We start from the raw sequence: 23,133 nt of genomic DNA, 5'->3' as shown, positions 1-23,133 counted from the left end.
ATACATAAATTTGACAACTTAGATGAAAAGGATCAATTCCTTGGAAGCCGCAAACTAACAGACCTCACCAAAATTAAGTAAGGCACCCAAGTGGCCTTGTCATTATTAACGAATGTTAAAAAGCTTCTGAAAAACAAATCTCCGGGTCCAAATGTTTTCGCTGATGAATTTTGCCAAATATTTAAAGAAGAATAATAATTATACATTATCTTTTCCAGATAGTAGAAGAAGGAATACTTTCCAATTCATTTTATAAGGCCAGAATTACCCTGATGTCAACCACAGACGAAAGATAGTAGATGCAAAAATCCTCAACAAAATATTAGAAAATGGAATTCAGCAACATATAAAAGTAGTAATATGTCATGACCAAGGGAGGCTTATCTCAGGAATGCAAGAATTGATCATATTAACAGTCTAAAGAAGGAAAACCACATAATCACATTAATACATGCAGAAAAGTAAATGAGAAGGGAACTTCCTCAATTTGAGAAAGGCCATCCACAAAAATACATATAACTAATATCATATTTAATAATAAAAGACTGCATGCTTTTCTCTTGAGATTGGGAACAAGACAAGGCTGTCTACTCTTACTATTTCCATTCAACATAATAGTGGCAATTTTAGCCAGTGTAATAATGCAAGAAAAATAAAAACATACAAACTGGAAAGAAAGAAAGAAAATTGTCTCTATTCACAGAAGACATGATTATATACCCAAAGAATCTCAGAGAAGCTACAGAAATACTCTTAGAACCAATTAGTGAGGTTAGCAAACTCATCAGATACAAAGTCAACCTATAAACGCCAATCACACTTCTATAAACAAGCAATGATCAACTGGAGACAAATCCAAAAAATAATAATAAGGTTGGGTGTGGTGGCTCACGCCTGTAATCCCAGCACTTTGGGAGGCTGAGGTGTGTGGATAGCTTGAATACAGGAGTGCAAGGTTGCAGTGAGCTATGATCGTGCCACTTCACTCTAGCCTGGTCCATAGAGCAAGACCCTGTCTCAAATAATAATAATAATAACATTTACAATAGCTCCCAAAAGTGAAATACTTGGATATAAATCTAACAAAACATGTACAAGATCTGTATGCTGAAACCTACAAAACACTGATGACAAAAATTGAAGAAGGCCTAAATAACGGGAGAGACATGCCCTGTTCATGGATAAGACTCAGAACAGTAAAGAAGTCAATTATCTCCAAATCGTTTTACAGATTTAAAGCAATTTCAGGCCTGGCGCGGTGGCTCATTCCTGTAATCCCAGAGCTTTGGGAAGTCAAGGCGGGAGGATCTCCAGGAGTTTGAGGCCAGCCTGGGCAGCATAACAAGACTTCGTCTCTGAAAAGCAAAAAATCCAAAAAACCAACCAACCAAACAAACGAAAAAATGACCATAGTGGCACGCACCTGCAGTCTCAGCCCAGCTACTCGGGAGACTGACGTGGGAGGGTTGCTTCAGCCTGGGAGGTAGAGGCAGCAATGAGCCATGATCGTGCCTCTGCACTCCGACCTGGGTGACAGAGTAGATCCTGTCTAAAAAAAAAAAAAAAAAGCAATTCCAATTAAAAAATTGTAGCTTGATTTCTTTTGTAGATATGGTCAAGCTGATTTGAAAATTTATATGGAAGGCCAAAGGAATTAAAATAGCCAAAACAATTTTGAAAAAGAGCAAAGTTACAGAAATCACACTACCTAATTTTAAGACTAATTTATAGTGACAGAAAGCAGATCAGTGGTTTCCTGGGAGCAGGGGACAGGCAGGCAGAGGGGCTGAAGAAAAGGATTATGACAGGACAAGAAAAGTTTTGGGGTAGTGGATAGATTCATTATCTTGTTTGTGGTGTTGGTTTCATGAATGTATATATGTGACAAATTTGTCAAATTATACACTTTAAATATGTACAGGCCAATTATAACTCAATAAAGCTATTTTTAAAATAAGTATTCTTTCCAAAGAGACATATTACTTTTACATCCAGTAGGTGGCAGCTGGAACCATGGATTTTGACAGCATGTTTAAGTCTAACCCTCCAGCCATATTTTAGTTTGTAAAATAACATATAGGAGGTGAAATATCTATGTAGGTTAGCTAACATTGTGGTATATTTTATAAGATTGTGATGAAAATAAAAAGGAACATAATAGGTCATTACCAGGTTACTATTTATTGTTCCTTGCAGCTTTAATATAGTTAAGTATGAAATGCAGAATCAAGAAGAGATATGTACCCACCCACCCTGGCAATTTACAAAGAATCAAAAGGCTGATTGACAGTTGAACGATTCTTCGCCCTTCTATAGTACCTTTTACAGAAAGCCTTATAAGTGTGTTATCAAAACCACCTGTCACCCCTTGTTAAAAATGCTCTGCCTTTTAAAAGTTGTAAATTAAAACTTAACGCTGTTAATAAAATCATTGCCTCATTTTTCTTTCTAACTAGATTGAAATTTCAGGCCCAGAATTCTCTAGTTGTCTTCAGAGCTCCCTCTGGCAGGAAAGAAGACCTGTCCTCATCCCGCATAGGAGTAGGGAGCAATTCCTTTGACCCCCAGACCAGTTATCTGTTGAAAAAGAAAAGAGGGAATCTCAGGTGAAAGGTAATTCACAAGTATTCTTCAAAAGCATTTTTATGATTTGTAGTAATATACTTAGCCACCTATTATCTTTGTTTTATCTCCTATCATAAAAAGGAATTACCTGACTGGATATTTATGGTCCAACCCAATTATTCATATAGTTTATAATTCAACTAGCAATCATTTACGACTAACTTAGATTTAAAACTGGATTACTCCTATCATCTGCCGCCTGCTAAGAAAGGGGTTTCTACATTATGTATTTCTTTTCAGCTCAAAAGCTCTATGATTTTTATCAGTGTTTATTCTGCTGCCAAAAGATGTTTAAAATCTGAAAAATCCTTAAGACATCAAAACAATCAACTGATCTTCTAGGCATGTTGTAAATACTGGCTTTCCAAGTTCATTCTACTGATCTGAAGAATTTCAATAAACAGGAAGTAAAAAAATTAAAGTAATGTACAAAGTAGGCTAAACACATCATCTTGGACTTCAGATAACTTACTCTCTAGAAAATTGAAACAAAATGTTTTTCAGTCTAGTATGATGAGCTTAACATGCTAAATAGGATTATGCTTTGGAAGTATGCAAAAGTACCAATCACTCAGTTACTTACAGGGGATCCCCCACCCCCAAAATAAAAGAAATAGCCATATCACCTTGAAAATTCCACCAGCTTCAGGTTGCCTCAAAAGACCCTCGGGGTCCATCCCATCCCGGGCGCAGGTCACATACATTTCAGAGTAATTCTTCCCTCCAAAGCAGCATGAAGTTGTTTTATCAACAGGCAACTTCACAGTTTGAAGTCTTTTCCCTAGACCACCAAATATTTTATTTTAAGTTTAGTTGTAGCAATTTCCAACCTGTGTATTGTTTCTAGGGAAGATCTAAGAAGACTGTGGAGGTCAGGATTCATCTGTGCATTTAATATTTAATCTACTTTCCCTGACAATTTATTTTGAGCAAAAAGTCGCACCTCTACAGGAAAAGAAATTCTGACTGTAACTTTCGGGCTATATCTCTGCCTAGCCATGACAAGGATTTTTCATTTTGCTGCGGGCCTACCTGTCACAGGATCTAAACGAATCACTCTTCCTCCATTGTAACAGGCCACCCAGAGCTTCCCCTCAGCATCAATACACATTCCATCTGGGATTTGTTCTTCCTTTTCTAGCTTGTAAACACTTCTGCGGTTGGCTATGGTTAAAAGGCAAAAACAAAAACAGAACCACAACAAAACAACAGGCCACTAAATACTGAGAATCAAACAGAGAGCTCTCAAGCTGGTTATAAATACAGATCACTTCAGCTTATCCAGTGTCTGGCATGTGAACAAAGGATTTTTACCACATGATTGGGATGGATTCATTGTCTTTTGTTTGGGTACAGGCATATCTGTTTAAGCATTCAGAGGGAGAGAGAAAAAAGAAAGCAGAATTCTTACTAAAATACCAATAATACTTCTTTTTGAAGCTGACCTGAACTGGGGCCCTGCATGTCTATGTCAAGTACACGCCAGCTTGTGGTTAGACCTTTGCTGTTTCAGTTACAAAACTCTTGAGATCCGCAAGGCAACTTAATGGTACCACGTGAACAGTTCATGCACAAAAACTAGCAAGATACATGAATTCTTTTTCTGCCTGACTGAGTGCTCCAAATTCAAGACTAAATATTAGAAGAGCCTGTTTCTTGCAGGAGGGGCACTCAGAAACAAACTAGGTGCCCTTAAAGGGGGGTAACCGTGGTATACAAAAAACAAATATCAAAATCCAGAACTTTATACTACAAAGTCCAGGTCACTACAGTCATTAGATTGAGGTATAATGGAAAAATGTTAAAACCACGTACAATGACAATGGGTAAAAACAGTCATAAAAAAGAGCACTACATCTTTCTTTCTTTCTTTCTTTCTTTCTTTCTTTCTTTCTTTCTTTCTTTCTTTCTTTCTTTTTTTTTCTTTCTTCTTTCTTTCTTTCTTCTTCTTTTCTTTCTTTCTTTTTTTTTTTTGACAGAGTCTCGCTCTGTCGTCAGGCAGGAGTACAGTGGCACGATCTCGGCTCACTGCAACCCCTGCCTCCCGGGTTCAAGCGATTCTCCTGCTTCAGCCTCCCGAGCACTACATATTTCAAAGCAAAACATCTGCACCAGAATAGTTTGCCTCTGATTAAATCTGCATGCAGAGTTCTGGGGATATTTTTTCCAAGTCATTTTTATTATTAGTGTTGCTCTTTTGTTTCATAAAAGGTTTGGCACCTTTCATGAAACAGTTTCAAGGACTCCCTTCTAGATTCTAAATAATTCCTTCCCTCCCAGTTTCCAACTATGGCTCCTTTCAAGCGTATTGATGGAGTTGGACAACGTGCAATTACTTTTTTTTTTTGCTTTTCCATTTTGAAAGGTTGGTAATTAGCTTCTGAGTACTTGCCTATGGTTAACTAAAGTACAAACAAGAAATAGCAATCAAAAACCTCAAGTTTTCTGCTCTTTTGCGCCAATACTCCATTAAGTATTATCTGCCTTTAGGCACCTCCTGGTAGAATAGGATCTCTTTTGCAGTGAACCTCTTTCTGGTGATGATGGCAAGGAAAAGGATTGAGAATCTACCCATATTTGTATTAATTATTTTTTATTAGCTTCCCCAGATCTATCCATATTATGCCAAACTCTTGCCATATTTAAATGTGTTGAGGACCATGATTTGATTGGCAGCACAGTCAAGTCTGTGCTGTCGTTACTATATTAGAATAGTAGCATCAGAAAGCTCTCCATTTAAGTAAAGACTTCTTCACATGAGGCGAGGGAGAGGCGCCTTACTAGTCACAAACATATGAAAACAATAGTGGCAGCACTGAGACAAATAATGAAAAATACATACAGATCTGTCCTGTCTGCAGGTCATAGTCAAAGGCATCCACGGAGTAGGACAGGCTGTCAATGTAATAGAAGATTTTGTGGTCTAGCGACCAATCCAAACCATTGGAGATGTCCACCTGGTCAAAGTACTTTTTCACGTGGTGATCAGGAAAGAGGGAGTACAGGGCCCCCTGGTGCCGCTCAAGAACTGCCGGAGCTGTTTCCTCAGCCATGGTGCCTACAAAAACCAAACAGCACTGAGCTCTGCCCCATAGCATCTCACCCCATGCACGACACCATCCTTTCTCACCAGGGATCCTTTCCAGTGATTAAATCAAAGGAAATCACTACACAATTCCAATCTGGGCCATATATATATATATATGTGTGTGTGTGTGTGTGTGTGTGTGTATATATATATATAAAGTATATATAATATGTATATATATAAGTATATATAATATGTATATATATAAGTATATATAATATGTGTATATATAAGTGTATATAATACGTATATATAAGTATATATAATATGTATATATGAGTATATATAATGTGTATATATAAGTATATATAATATGTATATATATAAGTATATATAAGTATATATAATATGTATATATATAAGTATATATAAGTATATATAATATGTATATATATAAGTATATATAATATGTATATATAAGTATATATAATATATGTATATATAATTTTATATTATATTTATATAATATAATATTATATAATTATATTATATAATTATATATGTAATTATATATACATATATTATATTTATATATAATATAATTATATTATATAAATATATTATATGTATATAATATAATTACATTATATAATTATATTTATATAATATAATTTTATATTATATATACTTATATATATAATATAAAATGACAATTATGTTGCATATAATGCAAATTAAAACTGTGCCTAGAAGTTCTGGTTCAAGATAAGAAGGAGTAAACATGCACTAACCTCATTTTCTCCCACTGAGCACAGTTATAAAACCTGGATAAAATACATGGCACAGCCATCTTGGAACTCTGAAAAGCAAATATTAGCAGGTAGCTCAGGGAAGAACAGCAGACTTGGAAGTACCATGGAATTGATGGTGAGCTCTTCATTTTCTTCTCTGGTATCTGCCAGCCTGAACTCAACACATCCTGAAATCTGGAAATGTGCACTGTGGTGCAGACAGAGATCCAAGAGGAACCCCCTAGATCTGGCTCAAGGAGCAGGAAAAGAAACTCCTGAAGCTCAGAGAGAGTGGAGAAAATCCCTAGGTTATTTTCCACTCCTTTTTCTCCACTGTCTCACGCACCAGTCCCCAGACAATACTGCAGCACGGGTAGCAACGGCAGAGAGAATGGCCAGCAGCAGGAAACTGTAGGAATGAAAACTCCAAGGGAAGTAGACATTCGTCTCCATTGGGTGAAGCTGCAGCCCCAAAAGGGTGACGGCGAATACTGTTGCTTTTATATTCTCTTTCTCTGTCCTTCTTGCTGCTTGGCCCCAGAGGCAGCACAGTCATAGAAATGGGTGGTTTCTGGCTGGAGGAATGAAAAGGAGAGCTCCAGGAAACTGGAAATGACTGAGAGATAGTGAAAGGGCAGTTGCTCAGGAACGCAACCCCCTTAAGCTGTTTACGATCTCCTAGGCTCACCCCCAACTTGGACTTTTACATGCATGAATTGGATTCGAATTAGCCTACTGAAGACATTGAGAGCAGAGTTGATAGAACTCCTTCTGGGTCCCAGACTGACCACTGAGTGGCACACGTGTGGGACAGATCCTAATAACATCTAATAAAAAACAGGTTGGAACTTGTGGCCTGAACCTACACATATACATTGCCTGCTAAGACAACTAAGACAACTATAACAACATTCTTCAAAGGATTTCTTCTTCTTTTTTTTTTTTTTTTTTTTTTTTGAGATAGGGTCTCACTATATCATCCAGGCTGGAGTGTTGTGGCGCAGTCATGGCTCACTGCAGCCTCGACCTCCCAGGCTCAGGCAATTCTCCTACGTCAGCCTCCTGAGTAGCTCGGGCTACAGGCACATACCACCACGCCAGGCTAGGTTTTTGTTGTTGTTGTTGTTGTTGTTGTTTTGTATTTTGAGTAGAGATGGGGTTTTGCCATGTTGCCCAGGCTGGTCTCAAACTCCTAGACTTGCTCTGGTTGCCCAGGCTGGAGTGCAGTAATGCAGTCTCGGCTCATGCAGCCTCCACCTCCCCCAGGCTCAGGTGATTCTCCTACCTCAGCCTCCCGAGTAGCTCAAGCAGCTCAAGCAATCCACCTGCCTTGGCCTCCAAAGTGCTGGGGTCACAGGCATGAGCTGCCATGCCAAGCCTCCTCCTTCTCCTTCTCCGTCTCCTTCTTCTTCTATCTTCTTCTTCTTCTTCTTCTTTTTTTTTTTTTGGCAGAGTGTTGCTCTGTTGCCCAGGCTGGAGTGCAGTGGCGTGATCACAGCTCATTGCAGCCTCAACCTCCCGGACTCAAGCATTCCTCCCACCTCCACCTCTGAGCAGCTGGGACTATGGGAGTAAGCCACCATGCCTGGCTCATTTGTTTTATTTTTTTTGTAGAGACGGGGTTTCACTGTGTTGCCCAGGCTGGTCTCAGACTCCCGAGCTCAAGTGATCTGCTTGCCTCGGCCTCCCAAAGTGCTGGGATTATAGGCTTGAGCCACCGCGCCCGGCCAAAGGATTTCAACAAGACTCAGGGCCTCATAATATTCAAAATGTCTAGAACACAACCCCAGATTACTTGGCAACACAAAGAAACATGGAAATCTCAACTCACGTAGGAGAAGAGAATCAACAGATGCCGAAAATGAGATGGCACAGATGCCAGAGACAATGTAGATGGGAAGCCTGAATAGCAAGCAAGACAGGGTCGATCCTCCCTCCCTGGGGAGAAGGATGTTCCCTCGGCAGTTTCCTGCTCTAGGGCAGTTGGGTTTATTTCATGACTCTCCCTGCACATTATCTGCCTCACAGAAAAAGAGGCCTGGAACATGCATGTGAATCTCCTGCTGCTTGGAAAGCCTCTTCCTTGGTGGATAGAATAATCTAGAGCCCTGGCTTCATTATCTAGTAACAAGCATAGACAGGTCAGATCTTGGGTGTGGTGATATATTCAGGGTGCGATCACCTTGAGAATCCATCTAGACTATAAGATAACCCCACCTTTTTCTGGGCCTGGGGCACCTCCAAGCACCTGCCAAGAGCTATGACCTCTCTTGAGAAAGAGTCTCAGGTGCTTCTGGCAGATGCATAGCACTAGTATATACCTAACAGGTATATACTAGTGTACTAGTGTTATGCATCTGCCAGAATACTATAGTATTATATTATAATTATATATAATATAATATTATATATTAATATAATATATTATATATAGTTGTATTATATATTATATAATATATAATTATATAATATATAATATGATTATATTATATATGCTTATATAATTATAATACTATATTATAATATATAATTTAAAATTATATATTATAATACATAAAGTAAAACTATATATTATTATAAGTATAATATTATAGTATTGGTATTAGTACTATAGAATACTATAGTAATACCTAATAGTTACACCTACAATGACACCTATAATTTTAAGAGGTCTCCTGATGGCCCAGAGACTCCATGCTAAGAATGGAGGCCTTGGAGGCCATCTTTATTTTTGTCTCACAGAGTGCCTCAGAACTGTAAACTTTTTAAGAAAAATATGGAGCTCTTCATGCATTTGCATGTCATCCTTGTGCAGGGGCCATGCTAATCTTCTCTCTGTCGTTCCAACTTTAGTAGATGTGCTGCTGAAGCGAGCACAGAACTGTCAACTTCTACTTAAAAGAAGGAGAGAAAATCAATTTCACCAGGAGGTGAAATATCCAATCACATATCTTTATCCTGCAGAAATTACTGCAGAAGGGCTTCCAACAGATTCTCATCTTTAATCTTTCAACCTGTCCCGGACCATATCTGTGGTTGTATAAAGTCCAGGAAGATGGGAAGCAGTCTACAGTCAGCTGCTCTGACCTCTCCTGCCTTCCATATTGAACTTGCACAGGGCCAGGACAGCAGGGCCAACAATGTGAGGCGGCAGTGTGGGAAGGTGGGAATAGTAGAGATGGAGAATCAACTTCGGCTAACTCAGAAGGTTATTATGATGAGAAATATATGTGAAATGCAGTATCTAATTTAAAACTGTAGATAAAATTCTTTTAAACCTGCATGTAAGTCATTCTGCAACTATCATAGTAAACTTTGGTTCAAGAAAGAATCATCAATGAATGTAAAACTTAAGGAAGAAATTTTGATGAGGACCAGGATATTTGTGTGGACTTAGAGTATCTCCCCATGTTGTAGCCAGCCTCCAAGACAGCCCCTAATGATTCCCACCTTTCAGCATTCTCACCCTTGGATAGTTCCCTCTGTCATTGTCTGTGTGACCAATAGCATATGGCATAAGTGATGGTATGTCACTTTCGATTGGTTAAAGACTGTAGCTTGCATCTTGAATCTTGGGTGCATGCGTTCTCTCTCTCTCTCTCTCTCTCTCTCTCCTGTTATCACTGATTCTAGGGGCAGCCATGTCCTGAGCAGCCCTGTGGAGAGATCCACCAGCTAAGGAACTGAAGCCTCCTGCCAACCCCTATGTGAATGAGCTTGGAAGTGGATCTTTCAGACCTCTGCAGAGAATCCAGCCTTTTCCGAGGCTGCAGCCCCTGTGGAAAGCTTGACTACAGTCTTATGAGATAGCCTGAACTGGATCCATCCAGCTAAGCTGCACCCAGATTCTTGACCTTCAGAAACCATCTGAGATAATAAATATTTCTTATTTTAAGCCTCTAAGTTTCAGGGTAATTTGTTATCCAGCGATAGATAACTAACAACCCCCACAAATTGCTTATAAATTGCATTAAAAATAGTTATGCAGTAGAGAAATCTGACAGGGCCTTAACCTGGTGATCAAAATCACTAACGAGGGGACACACGGACATCGTGTACCTCCAGATGGGTTACCCTGAGAGCAGAACATTATCTATGCGGTATTCCAGTCAGGAATGTATAACATCAACTTAATCACAAACAAACACTAGACAAATACTAAATAAGGAATGCCCTATTAAAAAAGGGGGAGTTGGGTAGGCCTGGCTGTATTCTTCAAAAATGGCAATGTTATAAAAAACAAACAAAAAAAGCTATGAAAATGTTCCAGTTTTAAAAAAGATCAAAGAGATACGAAAAGGAAATGCAATCCATGAGCCTAGACTGCATCCTGTGCTGGAGGGAAAAATGTGAGAAAGAACACTTTTTGTACAATTGACAAAACTGGGATTTAGATAGTATATCAGATAAAATGACTGTGTCAATGCTAAACTTCTCTAAGTTGATCACTCTAACTGTGGTCATGTAAGAATATGTCGTCTTTCTTGGGAAATTCACACTGCAGCATTTTAGGGGTAAAGGCACATAGGATATACATGCAACCTACTCTCACATGATTCTGGAGATAGGCCAGGCGCAGTGGCTCACACCTGTAATCCCAGCACTTGGGAGGAAGAGGTGTGAGGATCACTTGAGCTCAGGAGTTTGAGATCAGCCTGGGCAACATAGTGAGATCTCATCTCTATTTTTTTTTTAAATAAAGGACTCTGGAGATAAATATGTTTAGATATATACAGACAGCAAATGATAAAGCAAATGGAACAAAATGTTAGCAATAGGTGAACCCGGGTAAAAGGTATACAAGTGTTGTTTGTACTATTCTTTTTTTTTTTGAGATGGAGTCTCGCTCTATTGCCCAGGCTGGAGTGCAGTGGTGTGACCACAGCTTACTGCAAGCTCCACCTCCCAGGTGCATGCCATTCTCCTGCCTCAGCCTCCCGAGTAGCTGGGACTACAGGCGCCCACCACGCCCGGCTAATTTTTTGTATTTTTAGTAGAGACGGGGTTTCACCGTGTTAGCCAGGATGGTCTCAAATCTCCTGACCTCGTGATCTGCCCGCCTCGGCCTTCCCAAAGTGCTGGGATTACAGGCGTGAGCCACCACGCCTGGCCTGTACTATTCTTATTTTTTTCTGTAAATTTGAAAATATTTCTGATTTAAACATCAGCAACAAAACCCCTGTATTTAAAACTCATTTAAACCACCAAAATACCATACAGATTTTAGTCTCTGCTAGAGATGGAAATGCAAATGAACATTTTATCATAGAATTTTTTTTTTGTCCTACAACTTACTCAGGCAATAATAAAAGAAGAACCCAAGATTCATTATAAATAACACTTTTGAGGTAGTGAGAACTAACTAACTTACTTACTTTCTTTCTTTCTTTTTTCGAGACTGGGTCTCACTCTGTCACCCAGGTTAGAGTGCAGTGGCACGATCTTGGCTCACTGCAGCCTCAACCTCCTGGGCTCAGATGATCCTTCCAACTCAGCCTCCTGAGTAGCTGGGACCACAGATGCATGCCACCAGGCCCAGCTAATTTTTTGTATTTTTGGTAGAGACAGGGTTTCACCATGTTGCCCAGGCAGGTATCGAACTCCTGGGCTCATGCGACCTACTCGCCTTGGCTCCCAAAGTGCTGGATTACAGGCGGGAGCCACCACCCTGGTCAGTAGTGAGAACTTTGTATGTCAAAGTATTTCCTCCAAGGCTCAGTAATAAGTAGGTGTTAAGAGAAATCTTACCAGCAAAGTACCTCCCGGCGGGATCCACCTTCCCATCATTGAAGCGATTGTTTTTCTTGTCGTTATCCACCGTGGCCAAGACAACTGCTGATTGTTCTTTCCAGTTCAAAGCACAGAACTTTGTTCCAATGGTGGCAACATAGCCTCCCGACTGGCGAAGAGCCACGGAGCTGACTGGGGCATCTGTAGAGGTAAAGCAACAGTTAAAAAACAGTACCAGTTTAGTGGCTGAGGCCACTGAGATCACTGTGCTACCTGGCATCTCTTAGAGTGGGAGCCCAGCTCTTGTGACAGTGGGAGCGCTCTCTTCCTTCTGTTGAGTAGGGAAGGCTATGTAACCTAGTACATTTGTTGAGTATGAATTCTGTGTGCTGATCTGGGCAGCAATAGATAGAAATGTGAAAAAAACCCAACTCCTCTGGAAGCTCCCAGTCTTGTGGGAAAAGCAGAGAAGTGAAAGCACAGTGGCCATGATATGGGGCAGGTGCCACATCCAGTTCAGAGGAGGAGTTTCTAATCTAGGGGCACCGGGACAGTCATCACAGAGCTAGTGATGCCCCATTTTGCCAGAAAATGCTCCAGAAAATTCAGAGACACAAACCGAGTTTATTTACAGCAACTAGGTTTTGTGACATCTCTCTCCCTCTCCAATCCAGGATTTGCATTTTTTTTTTTTTTTTGAGACAGAGTTTTGCTCTTGTTGCCCAGGCTGGAGTGCAATGGTGCAATCTCAACTCACTGCAACCTCTGCCTCCTGGGTTCAAGCAATTCTCCTGCCTCAGCCTCCTGAGTAGCTGGGATTACAGGCATGCACCATGCCTGGCTAATTTTTATTTGTATTTTTAGTAGAGATGGGGTTTCACCATGTCGGCCAGGCTGATTTCGAACTCCTGACCTCAGGTGCTCCACCCGCCTTGGCCTCACAAGGTGTTGGGATATTAGGCGTGAGCCACCACACCAGGCCCAGGATTCGTCTTTTCTAAGGGGCCCTATTTTATATGTATTTAATTGCAAATTGTTTCTCAGATCCTTTTTTGGAAGTAAGCATGGTAAAAAATAATAAACAGATAGGAATGTAGTTGCAGAGATAGTACAATCACATCTCTTCATTATATTACTATATTTTATGTTTTTAAATTTTAGGTTTTCTTCATTTAATATTTTTCCATGTATAAGAAAACTTTTTTTTTTTTTGAGATGGAGTCTTGCTCTGTTGCCCAGGCTGGAGTGCAGTGTCGTGATCTTGACTCACTGCAACCTCCGCCTCCCAGGTTCAAAGGATTCTCCTGCCTCAGCCTCCCTAGTAGCTGGGACTACAGGCTGTGCTACCATGCCTGGCTAATTTTTGTATTTTTAGTAGAGACACGGTTTCACCATGATGGTCAGGCTGGTCTTGAACTCCTGGCCCCAAGTGATCCACCAACCTCAGCCTCCCAAAAGTGTTGAGATTACAGGCATGAGCTACTGCACCCGGCCAAGAAAGCTTTTTTTTTTAAAATTTATTTTATTTTTTTAAGTGGAGAGATTGATTGCTGTGGTGAATGGTCACAGGAAATAAATTTATCAGAATAGATTTTGAAAACATTTCCTAAGCACCCCTTCAGTGTAAGATAATAGGAGCTTCAGGAGCCACCCTTAGCTCAAAGCCCTGCTCACACTTTGATTGGAGCCATCAAGGGTCCCAAGGAATGTGTAGGACACACTCTCATTGGGGATCCCAACCTGCAGCCTGAGACTTCTCTTGGTAGCTCTCTAAGCTACTGCTGACACCACAGATTTTTCCATGGGTTGGGGGCGGGTGGTGGGGGGGGGCGGGCTTTTCAGATCACAGGTTGGCATGTGTGTCTGCTGCAAGAGACTAGAAAAGGCAAGGGGACCCCATCCCCATTCTACACTCAGAGGTCACAGTCACTTTACCACAGTCATACTTCTGGGTGAATTAAAAAGTTGTTCCCTTTCATTTAAAAATAAAGAAGTTTAAGGCTGGGCGTGGTGGCTCACACCTGTAATCTCAGCACTTTGGGAGGCCAAGGCAGGAGGATTGCTTGAGCCCAAGAGCTCAAGACCAGCCTGGGCAATATAGGGAGACCCTGTCTCTACAAAAAATAAATAAAAATTAGCTAGGTGTGGTGGCACGTGCCTGTGGTTCCAGCTACTCAGGATGCTAAGGTGGGAGGATTGCTTGAGCCTGGGAGATTGAGGCTGTAGTAAGCCATGTTTGCATTATTGCACTCCAGCCTGGGTGGCAGAGCCAGACCTTGTCTCAAAAAAAAAAAAAAAAAAAAAAAAAAAGTTGAGGTCCCAGTTCTGGGTTGAGAAAGAATGTCCCAAGATTATAGGAATTCCTGATATTTTTTCCCATGGGCTCAGTGAAAACAAGAAACTTCTTTCTCTATCAGTAATTACATTAAGCCCATTCCCTTGGGCCATAGAAAGTGATAAATCCCTTCTTTAGAATTCGCAGGGCCATAAACGCATCACACTCAAATGCACATGAAATTCCATCATGAATTCTATTTTGTGCAGTAAACAAAGATGGTCCTGGTTGATGCTTTATACATCCAAAAGCTAGTTTTCACTTTCAAAGAAGAGAGGCACCTGTTTTTGTTTTGTTTTGTTTGAAAATTAAGGTTATTTTGTTTGAAAAATAAGGTTATTGTTTGAAAATTAAGTTATCTGCCTGACCCAAGGCAGATAACTGGGTCTTTAACTTTCCATGGTTATCTGAAGGTATTAAGGAAAGACAGGAACTAGAGTGCCCCAGCATCCAAACAAAACTGGGAATGGGCTGGGCGTGGTGGCTCACGCTTGTAATCCCAACACTTTGGGAGGTCGAAGTGGGTGGATCTCTTGAGCCCAGGAGTTTGAGACTAGCCCAGGGCAACATGGTGAAACACCATCTCTACAAAAAATACAAACTAGCTGGACATAGTGGCACGCACCTGTAGTCACAGCTACTAGGGAGGCTGAGGCAGGAGGATCCCTTGAGCCCCAGGAGATCAAGGCTGCAGTGAGCCGTGATCACACCATGGCATTCCAGCCAGGACAACACGGTGAGACCCTGTCTCAACAAAAACAAAACAAAAAATAAACAAAAACACCCCCCCCCCAAAAAAAAACTAGGAATGTTGCCCCTCATTCAAAGAGGAAGAGGAAAGTATTGACCATCCATAATTAAACCCTGGGTCAAAGTGGGAGGATATGGAGTGGGGACAGACAGCGTGACAAGTGTATTCAGTGTGCTTTAACAAGAAGGGTGCCGTGGTGACCGCCCCTCCCCTGGGAAAAGGTAGCTGGCTGATCTGAGTCCAGCCTTCATCCTTACCCATGGTCACTCGCTGTACTTGCTTGGTGAATGAATCCCACCGGCAAACCTTTTTTGCAGGAATGTCTACAAAGAGCAGAGAGTTGGACGCTTCCTCCCATACTGGAGACTCACCACACCGGCAGTTCTCTGGCAAAACACACTCAATCTTAATGGAAGACATGGTCGCAGGGGAGATCTATTGAAGGTAACAGAGGTGAATGAAAGGTCATCGCACAGAACAAATACAGTAAAACACCTGGCTAAGAACTGGCAAGGCTGGATACACTTCCCCCAGATCAGAGCAGGATATGCAATGTGACAGGGAGAGACACATAGGCAAAAGAAAAGAGCTGATAACAGGGACCATGAGACATCTTCAACCAACTTACCAGTGACGTGTTTCTCGAATGATCTTTCAAAAAGAAAACAAAAAAGTGACACTCTGACCTCCACTCCTTGGTGTTTGTGACCCTCAGAGAACTGGCTGTTGAAATAGTGCAAGGCCGTCCTTTATGTCAATACCCTGGGCCCCAGGGCGGGTCAGGGAGCTGGCAGTTTGCTCATTGGTGGCCCCTCTGGGTGTCTGCAGGGCACCTTCTGCTCCCCCACCTTCTGTTGATGCTGTTGAGCCCCTCTATGAGGGTGCAGAGGTCAGGGCCCGCCACACCTGCATTTTTCTGAGCTGCTTTACTGATTTATTTATTTTTCTTCTCTGTGTGGTTGATTTTTATGAACTGCATTTTTAGGACTATGTTCACCCCAATGAGAACTCGCTGAATTCGAACTAACACACATTTTCCAACGCAGACCATGGAAGGAGTGGAGAAAAGGACAGCATCGAACCACCCTGGCAGGAACTGACAGCCCCTCAGTGATTTCTTGCTTCCCAGGAAGACACCGTGCCAGTTTGGCAAAGAGTGTTGGACTCCACAGGAGAGGAACATTCTATGCTGGGACTTTAGGCCAGAGACCATGACCAGCGAACTGGGAGAAGACAGAGAAAAATTATCTGAAAAGGAGAAAAAATCAGATAAGAATCCCATGTGGGAGAGGAAAGACAGGCAACTTTCAAGAGCAATCTTTTCTTTCTGTACCTCTGCCCTGAGTAGGCGGTTTCCAGGAATGATCCACACTGCCTGCATTTGTCAGGGATTACAGGCTCAGGCCTGTAATCCCAGCTCTTTAGGAGGCTGAGGCAGGAAGATTGCTTGGGCCCAGGAGTCTGGGACTGGTGTGGGCAACATAGTGAGACCCTGACTCTATAAAACAACAAAAAATTAGCGGGTGTAGTGGCACATGCCTGTGGTCCTAGCTACTCGGGAGGCTGAGGTGGGAGGATCATTTGAGTTCAGGAGGTGGAGGCTGCAGTGAGCCGTGATCATGCCACTGCACTTCAGCCTGGGCAACAGAGCGAGAACCTGTCTCTAAATAAATAAATAAAAATGGCCTGCATCTTCATCCTTCTCCCAGGGTAGCTATCTGCTTTGAAGTAAGTGGTCCTACACATGGTGGGCAAATGAATAGAGAGGGAAAAAAGAAAAATAATGTTTGATCTAATATTTCCTTCAATAAACTACATTTTAAAAAAGAAACACAGGCCGGGCATGGTGGCTCATGCCTGTAATCTCAGCACTTTGGGAGGCCGAGCCGGGTGGATCATGAGGTCAGGAGTTCAAGACCAGCCTGACCAACATGGTGAAACCCCATCTCTACTAAAAATACAAAAAAATTGGCTGGGCACGGTGGCGGGTGCCTGTAATCCCAGCGACTCACGAGGCTGAAGCAGGAGAATCGTTTGAACCCGGGAGGCAGAGGTTGCAGTGAGCCGAGATTGCGCCACTGCATTCTAGCCTGAGCGACAGAGTAAGACTCTATCTCAAAAAAAACCAAAAAACCAAACCAAACAAAACAAAACAAAAAAACAAAAACCAAACCAAACCAAAACAAAACAAAAAAAACAAACAAAAAAACCTCAGCCCAAACTGGTCCCAAATACAAACTGCCTGCATCTGCAGCAGCATTTGAAATGTTTTTTGGCTATTAAAAATGGGCTCAGGCCGGTGCCGGTGGCTTGTGCCTGTAATTCCAGCACTTTGGGAGGCTGAGGTGGGAGGAACATTGAGGTCAGGAGTTTGAGACCAGCCTGGGCAACATGGTGAAAGCCCGTCTCTACAAAAAATACAAAAAATTAGCCGGGCTTAGTGGTTCGAGCCTGTGGTCCTAGCTACTAGGAAGGCTGAGGCCGGAGAATCGCTTGAACCTGGGAGGAGGAGGTTGCAGTGAGCTGAGATTGGGCCATGGCGCTCCAGCCTGGGCGACAGACTGAGACCTTGTCTCGGGGGAAAAAAAAAAAAAAAAAAAAAAAAAAAAAAAGCGGGGGTGGGGGGCAGTGTTCAGACTCCAAAGGCCTTCATCCTATCAGTCTTAGATAAGGCTCAAGATCAGTGGCACGACTTTTGCAATAGCGACTTTTAACCCCATGCTCCCTAGTAGAAGCCGGTGGGGAGGGGACGGGGGTGCCAAATGTTCCATTTAGGCCCGGCCCGTGACCACAAAGGAGTGGCTGGGCAGCAGGGAGCGGGGACGAGGCTTCAGGTGCCCGCGCTGCACCCGGGGTACCTGTGCGGGTGAGAGGCCTCCACAACAATCTGGTAGAGCCGCTGGGACCTCGGGCGACGGCGACGGCGACAGCGACAGAGAGGCCCTGGGAATCTGAAGGTTGAGCCTGCCTCCTCCCTGGCGCAGGCTTTGCAGAGGGCGCACCAGCCAGCCCGGCTGAACGGGCCCGGGTCCCCGGGTGGGCACAGAGCAGTCAGTCTCCTGGCGCGATCTCCTTCTGGCAGTCAGCTGTCAGTCGCCTTCTGGGAGATCGGGATGAGCGGGTCTGGCTCTGTTGTCGCCGGGGCCTTTCCTTTCCAGGGAGGGGGCGGGGAGGCCGGCCTGGCTCGGGCACTCGCCAGGCTGGAGATTTCTCAGGCGGCTCGAAGGTCAGGCAGCGGGCCGAGGGGAGGGGAAACGCCTCCCGGGACTCGGCGGCTTGGCAGGTGGATGGCACGGGCCTGGGACCCCGCCCCGTCCCCGTCCCCGTCCCCCGAGGCTGGAAGAATCCTGCAAAGCCGCCCCTGGCAGGCCCGGGGATGGTGGGTACAGGCTTACGGCCCAGTGAACCTGAGCTTTGGAGTTTGGACGAATAGCTAGTTTACCTCTTACTTCAACCAAGAAAAGTTGTTAAATGCCGAACAGAGAGAGACTGGGACGGTTAAACCCAAACAGGTTAAAAAGGAAAGAACAAAGCTCCTCTCCATCCTAGTGGAGAAGACCCTGGTGGCCGAAGGCCAACTCTTGCAAAAACGTTTTTGGTGGGGGAAGAGGAAAGGCTCGATTTCATTTTCAAATCATATGGAAAACACATTCCTCAACAACACTCAGCTCCACAACCCCATTCTCAGCCTAAATGTATTCCTGGTCCTGCCATCTGACGGTCCAGGCTTTCTCTAAATAACTCATATTAAAAAAAAAAAAAGGCCAGGGCCGGCACAGTGGCTCGGGCCTATAATCTCAGCGCTTTGGGAGGCCGAGGAGGGTGGATCGCTTGAGCCCAGGAGTTTGAGATGAACCTGGCAACAAAGTGAGACTTCGTTTCTACTAAAAATTTAAAAAAACCCAAAAAACAAAAAACAAAACAAAACAAAACTGGCCAAGTGTGGTGGCTCATGCCTGTAATCCCAGCATTTTGGGAGGCTGAGGCAGGCAGATCACCTAAGGTCAGGAGTTTGAGACCAGCCTGACCAACATGGTGAAACCCCGTCTCTACTAAAAATACAAAATTAGCCGAGTGTGGTGGCACATGCCTGTAATCCCAGCTACTCGGGAGGCTGAGACAGGAGAATTGCTTGAACCCGGGAGGTGGAGGTTGCAGTGAGCTGAAATTGTGCCATTGCACTCCAGCCTGGGCAACAAGAGTGAAACTACTTCTCAAACATATATATATATTTCTGGGTGTGGTGGTGCATGCCTATAGTTCCGGCTACTCAGGAGGCTGAGGCAAGAGGATCACTTGAGTCCAGGAGGTTGAGGCTACAGTGAGCTGTGTTTATGCCACTGCACTCCAGCCTGGGTGATGGAGTGAGACTCTGTCTCAAAAACAAACAAACAAAAATAACTCTCTTCCTCTACTTCCTCAGTGCTGATGTCTCCCTAACCTTATCTCAGCCCAGATGTCGCCCCCAGGATACAGGCCAGCAGCTTAACTGAGCTGACCCAAACCAATCACATCATTTCCCACCAACCTCCTGAGCACTCTGTCCTGGGAAATGGGCTGTGGTGCAGCCAATGGGCCGTGCAAGAAGCCCTGACACCTCGCAAGCCTCCTCTTGGTCCTAACTCAAGTCCAGTTAGTCACCAGGTCATAGAATTGTCCCTTTAATGTCCTTCTATGTTGGCACTGCCTTAATTCATTCAGGCTTTCCCCATTTCTTGCCTAGATTGTTTTAATCTTCCCGGAGGCCTCATCTCATCCCTGTGGATCTGCTGCCAAAATGACCTGCTAGACCGTGAGTCTTGCAGGGGAGGGGATGTATCTTATTCACCCTCACCTCCCTGGGTCCTGCCACAGTGCTGACACATAGAGGTTGTTCAACTATATGCTTTTTAGGCTGGGCACCGTGGCTCACCCCTGTAATCCCAGCACTTTGGGGGGCTGAGGCAGGAGGACCACTTGAGGCCAGGAGTTTGACACCAGCCTGGGCAACACAGCAAGATCTCATCTCTATTAAAAAAAAATAGCCAGGCATGGTGGCTGTGATCCCAGTTACTGAGGAGGCTGAGGTGGGAACATCGCTTGAGCCTGGGAGATCAAGCTTGCAGTGAGCCGTGATAGCGACACTGCACTTCAGCCTGGGTGACAGAGTGGGATGTGGGATTCTGTCTCTAAAAACAAAACAACAACAACAAAAACTATATGCTTTTTTTTCTTTTTCTTTCTTTTTTTTTTTTTTTTTTTTTTGCTGAGAGGGGTACCTTTATTTAGAAAAAAATTTCAGTTTTACAGAAAAGCTGCAAGAATAATAGAAAAAATTCATGATTACCCTTCACCCAGATTCCCCAAATGTTAAGTTTACCACATTTGCTTTACCCTTCTCTCTCTTATTTACATATACATCTATATATAATTTTTTTCTGACCAGTTTGGGAGCAAGTTGCAGACATGATGCTCCTTTACCTTTAAATACTGTAGTTCAGTGTGTGTTTCCTGAAAGCAAGGGTATTCTCTTCCATAAACACAGCACGATAGTCAAAATCAGGTAAATTAACATTGATACAGGATTATCTATTGGAGTCTCACCAATTGTCCAACTAATGTCCTTTATAATAAAAGGAAAAAAGATGTTTCATGCCCAAACCCAATCCAGGGCGAGGCATTGCATTTAGCTGCATTTAGTTGCTTTTCACCTGGAACAGCTCCTCAGCCTTTTATTTTTGTTTCCTGACATCATTGACATTTTTGGAATTCAAAATGTAGAATGTCCCTTAATTTGGGATTCCTTGATTTTTCCTCATGGTCAATTCAGGCTATGCCTTTTTGTCAATGCTACAAAAGTGATGCTGTATCCTCACCATCTGCAGGCAAACAAATGTTGATTTGTTAACTTTGATCATAATATGTGGTTATGAATCTTTTAAAATTGGCTGGGCATGGTGGCTTATGCCTGTAATCCCGGCACTTTGGGAGGCCGAGGCGGGTGGATCACTTGAGGTCCCAGCCTGGCCAACATGATGAAACCCCATTTCTACTAGCTGGGCATGGTGGCGCGTGCCTGTAATCCCAGCTATTTGGGAGGCTGAGGCAGGAGAATTGCTTGAACCCAGGAGGCGGAGGTTGCGGTGAGCCAAGATCATGCCACTTCACTCCAGCCTGGGCAAGAGAGTGAGACACTGTCTCAAAAAATAATAATAAATAAAATAAAAAAATAAAGTGTAGTCATAGCACCCTGCAATGGACCCCGAGCACACAAGGCTCTTCGAACTTGTGGGGAGTCCCTTCTTGACCTCTGTCATGTTCTAGCCATGTTCTCTGCTTCTTGACTTTGAACTTGCTATTCCCTCTGCCTAGAACACTTTTCTCTGACCACTAATCCAATGCTCCCTTCTGCACTGGACTAACTTCTATCTAAGAGTAAGTTGAATGTCCCCTCCATCAGGAAGACTTCGCTGACCCTCCTCGCTCTCTGACCTATTGCTCTTCCAGGAGCGCCTCTTTATGTTTTATTACATTACTCATCACACTGAGATCCATTGGTTTATGTGTCTCTCCTGCTTTATCAGGAGCTCTCTGAGGATACATAGGGATCTTTTATTACAATATAAGTGCTCTTTATTCGCAGACCACCTGCAGTCAAACACATCTGGGTTCATTGACTCTTTACAGTGAGGAGGGAGAACACACACCACAGGGTACCTGGGACATCTCAGTAACAGGCTGTTAGAAAGAACCTACTATAGGCTAGGCACAGTGGTTCATGCCTGTAATTCCAGCACTTTGGGAGGCAGAGGAGGGTGGATCACTTGAGGTCTGGAGTTCAAGACCAGCCTGACCAACATAGGGAACGCTGTCTTTACAAAAAATACAAAAATTAGTGCGCGTGGTGGTGCATGCCTGTAATCCAAGCTACTTGGGGGGCTGGGGCTTGAATCTGGTGGGTGGAGGTTGCAGTGAGTGAGCGGAGATCGTGCCATTGCACTCCAGCTGGGGTGACAGAGCGAGATTCTGTCTCAAAAAAAAAAAAAGTTTTTTTTTTTTTAAAAAGAAACTACTATAGAATTTGGCCTTGTATTAGGTGATGTGATTTTGGGGCGAGTCCAAGGATTGAATGCTGTCAGGGAGTAGGGGTGACTCCATGATTGGGCATTTTAATTTTCATCTAGAAGACAAGGAGAATGGGCTGAAGAACAAGCAGCCCTCACTCAGATGAGCCAGGATGGGGCGATGTTGAGTCATTTTTGTGATTTTTTTTCCTTTCTTTTCTTTCTTTCTTTCTTTCTTTCCTTCCTTCCTTCCTTCCTTCCTTCCTTCCTTCCTTCCTTCCTTCTTTCTTTTCTTTTCCTTTCTTTCTTTCTTTCTTTCTTTCTTTCTTTCTTTCTTTCTTTCTTTCTTTCTTTCTTTCTTTCTTTCTTTCTTTCTTTCTTTCCTTCTTTTTTTTTGAGATGGAATCTCGCTCTGTTGCCCAGGCTGGAGTGCAGTGGTGTGATCTCCACTCACTGCAACCTCCACCTCCTGGGCTCAAGCAATTCTCCTGCCTCAGCCTCCTGAGTAGCTGGGACTACAGGCACGCGCCACCACACCTGGCTAATTTTTTGTATTTTTAGTACAGACAGGGTTTCACCGTATTAGCCAGGATGGTCTCGATCTTCTGACCTCGTGAACCGGCCACCTTGGCCTCCCAAAGTGCTGGGTTACAGGCATGAGCCACTGCGCTCGGCCTGTGATTTTTTTTTTTTTTTTTTTTTTTTTTTTTAGTAGAGACGGGGTCTCACTTTGTTTTGCCCAGGCTGGTCTCGAGCTCCTGGCCTTAAGCAATCCTCCTGTCTCAACCTTCCAAAAGTGCTGGGATTACAGGTGTGAGCCACCACGCCCG

At 43.1% G+C, this 23,133-nt stretch overlaps 1 protein-coding gene and 1 non-coding gene across 3 annotated transcripts; both read right to left on the bottom strand.

The window, feature by feature from the left end:
* Positions 1-2,160: 2,160 nt before the first annotated feature.
* Positions 2,161-18,617, bottom strand: RGN (regucalcin). 2 transcript variants are annotated; one of them, XM_055375660.2, is made up of 8 exons: positions 18,119-18,520; positions 15,889-16,508; positions 15,518-15,695; positions 12,193-12,375; positions 5,468-5,683; positions 3,658-3,789; positions 3,252-3,406; positions 2,161-2,577 (listed from the first exon to the last, which is right to left on the bottom strand). In XM_055375660.2, the coding sequence occupies exons 3-8, from the start codon at positions 15,678-15,680 to the stop codon at positions 2,527-2,529; spliced, it is 900 nt and encodes a 299-aa protein (XP_055231635.1). In that variant the 5' UTR covers positions 15,681-15,695; positions 15,889-16,508; positions 18,119-18,520; the 3' UTR covers positions 2,161-2,526. The 2 variants fall into 2 exon arrangements, with proteins under 2 accessions (XP_055231635.1, XP_004064105.1); XM_004064057.3 differs by lacking the exon at positions 15,889-16,508 and having other exon boundaries at positions 18,119-18,617.
* LOC115932460 (U6 spliceosomal RNA) lies at positions 9,215-9,321 on the bottom strand. The gene has a single exon (XR_004068739.1). It is a non-coding gene; the product is annotated as a U6 spliceosomal RNA (small nuclear RNA).
* Positions 18,618-23,133: the final 4,516 nt, after the last annotated feature.

The sequence above is a fragment of the Gorilla gorilla genome, chromosome X (genome assembly GCF_029281585.2).
Source record: "Gorilla gorilla gorilla isolate KB3781 chromosome X, NHGRI_mGorGor1-v2.1_pri, whole genome shotgun sequence".
NCBI lineage: Eukaryota > Metazoa > Chordata > Mammalia > Primates > Hominidae > Gorilla > Gorilla gorilla.
This window is presented reverse-complemented; position numbering and strand designations above follow the sequence as displayed.

Excerpts from the sequence above, each read along its gene's own strand:
- RGN (XM_004064057.3), bottom strand. The coding sequence starts at position 15,680 with ATGTCTTCCATTAAGATTGAGTGTGTTTTGCCAGAGAACTGCCGGTGT. Across the intron at positions 12,376-15,517 it reads AGTACAGCGAGTGACCATGG|ATGCCCCAGTCAGCTCCGTG; the intron begins GTAAGGATGAAG and ends TTACCTCTACAG. Across the intron at positions 3,407-3,657 it reads TCGTTTAGATCCTGTGACAG|GGAAAAGACTTCAAACTGTG; the intron begins GTAGGCCCGCAG and ends TTGGTGGTCTAG.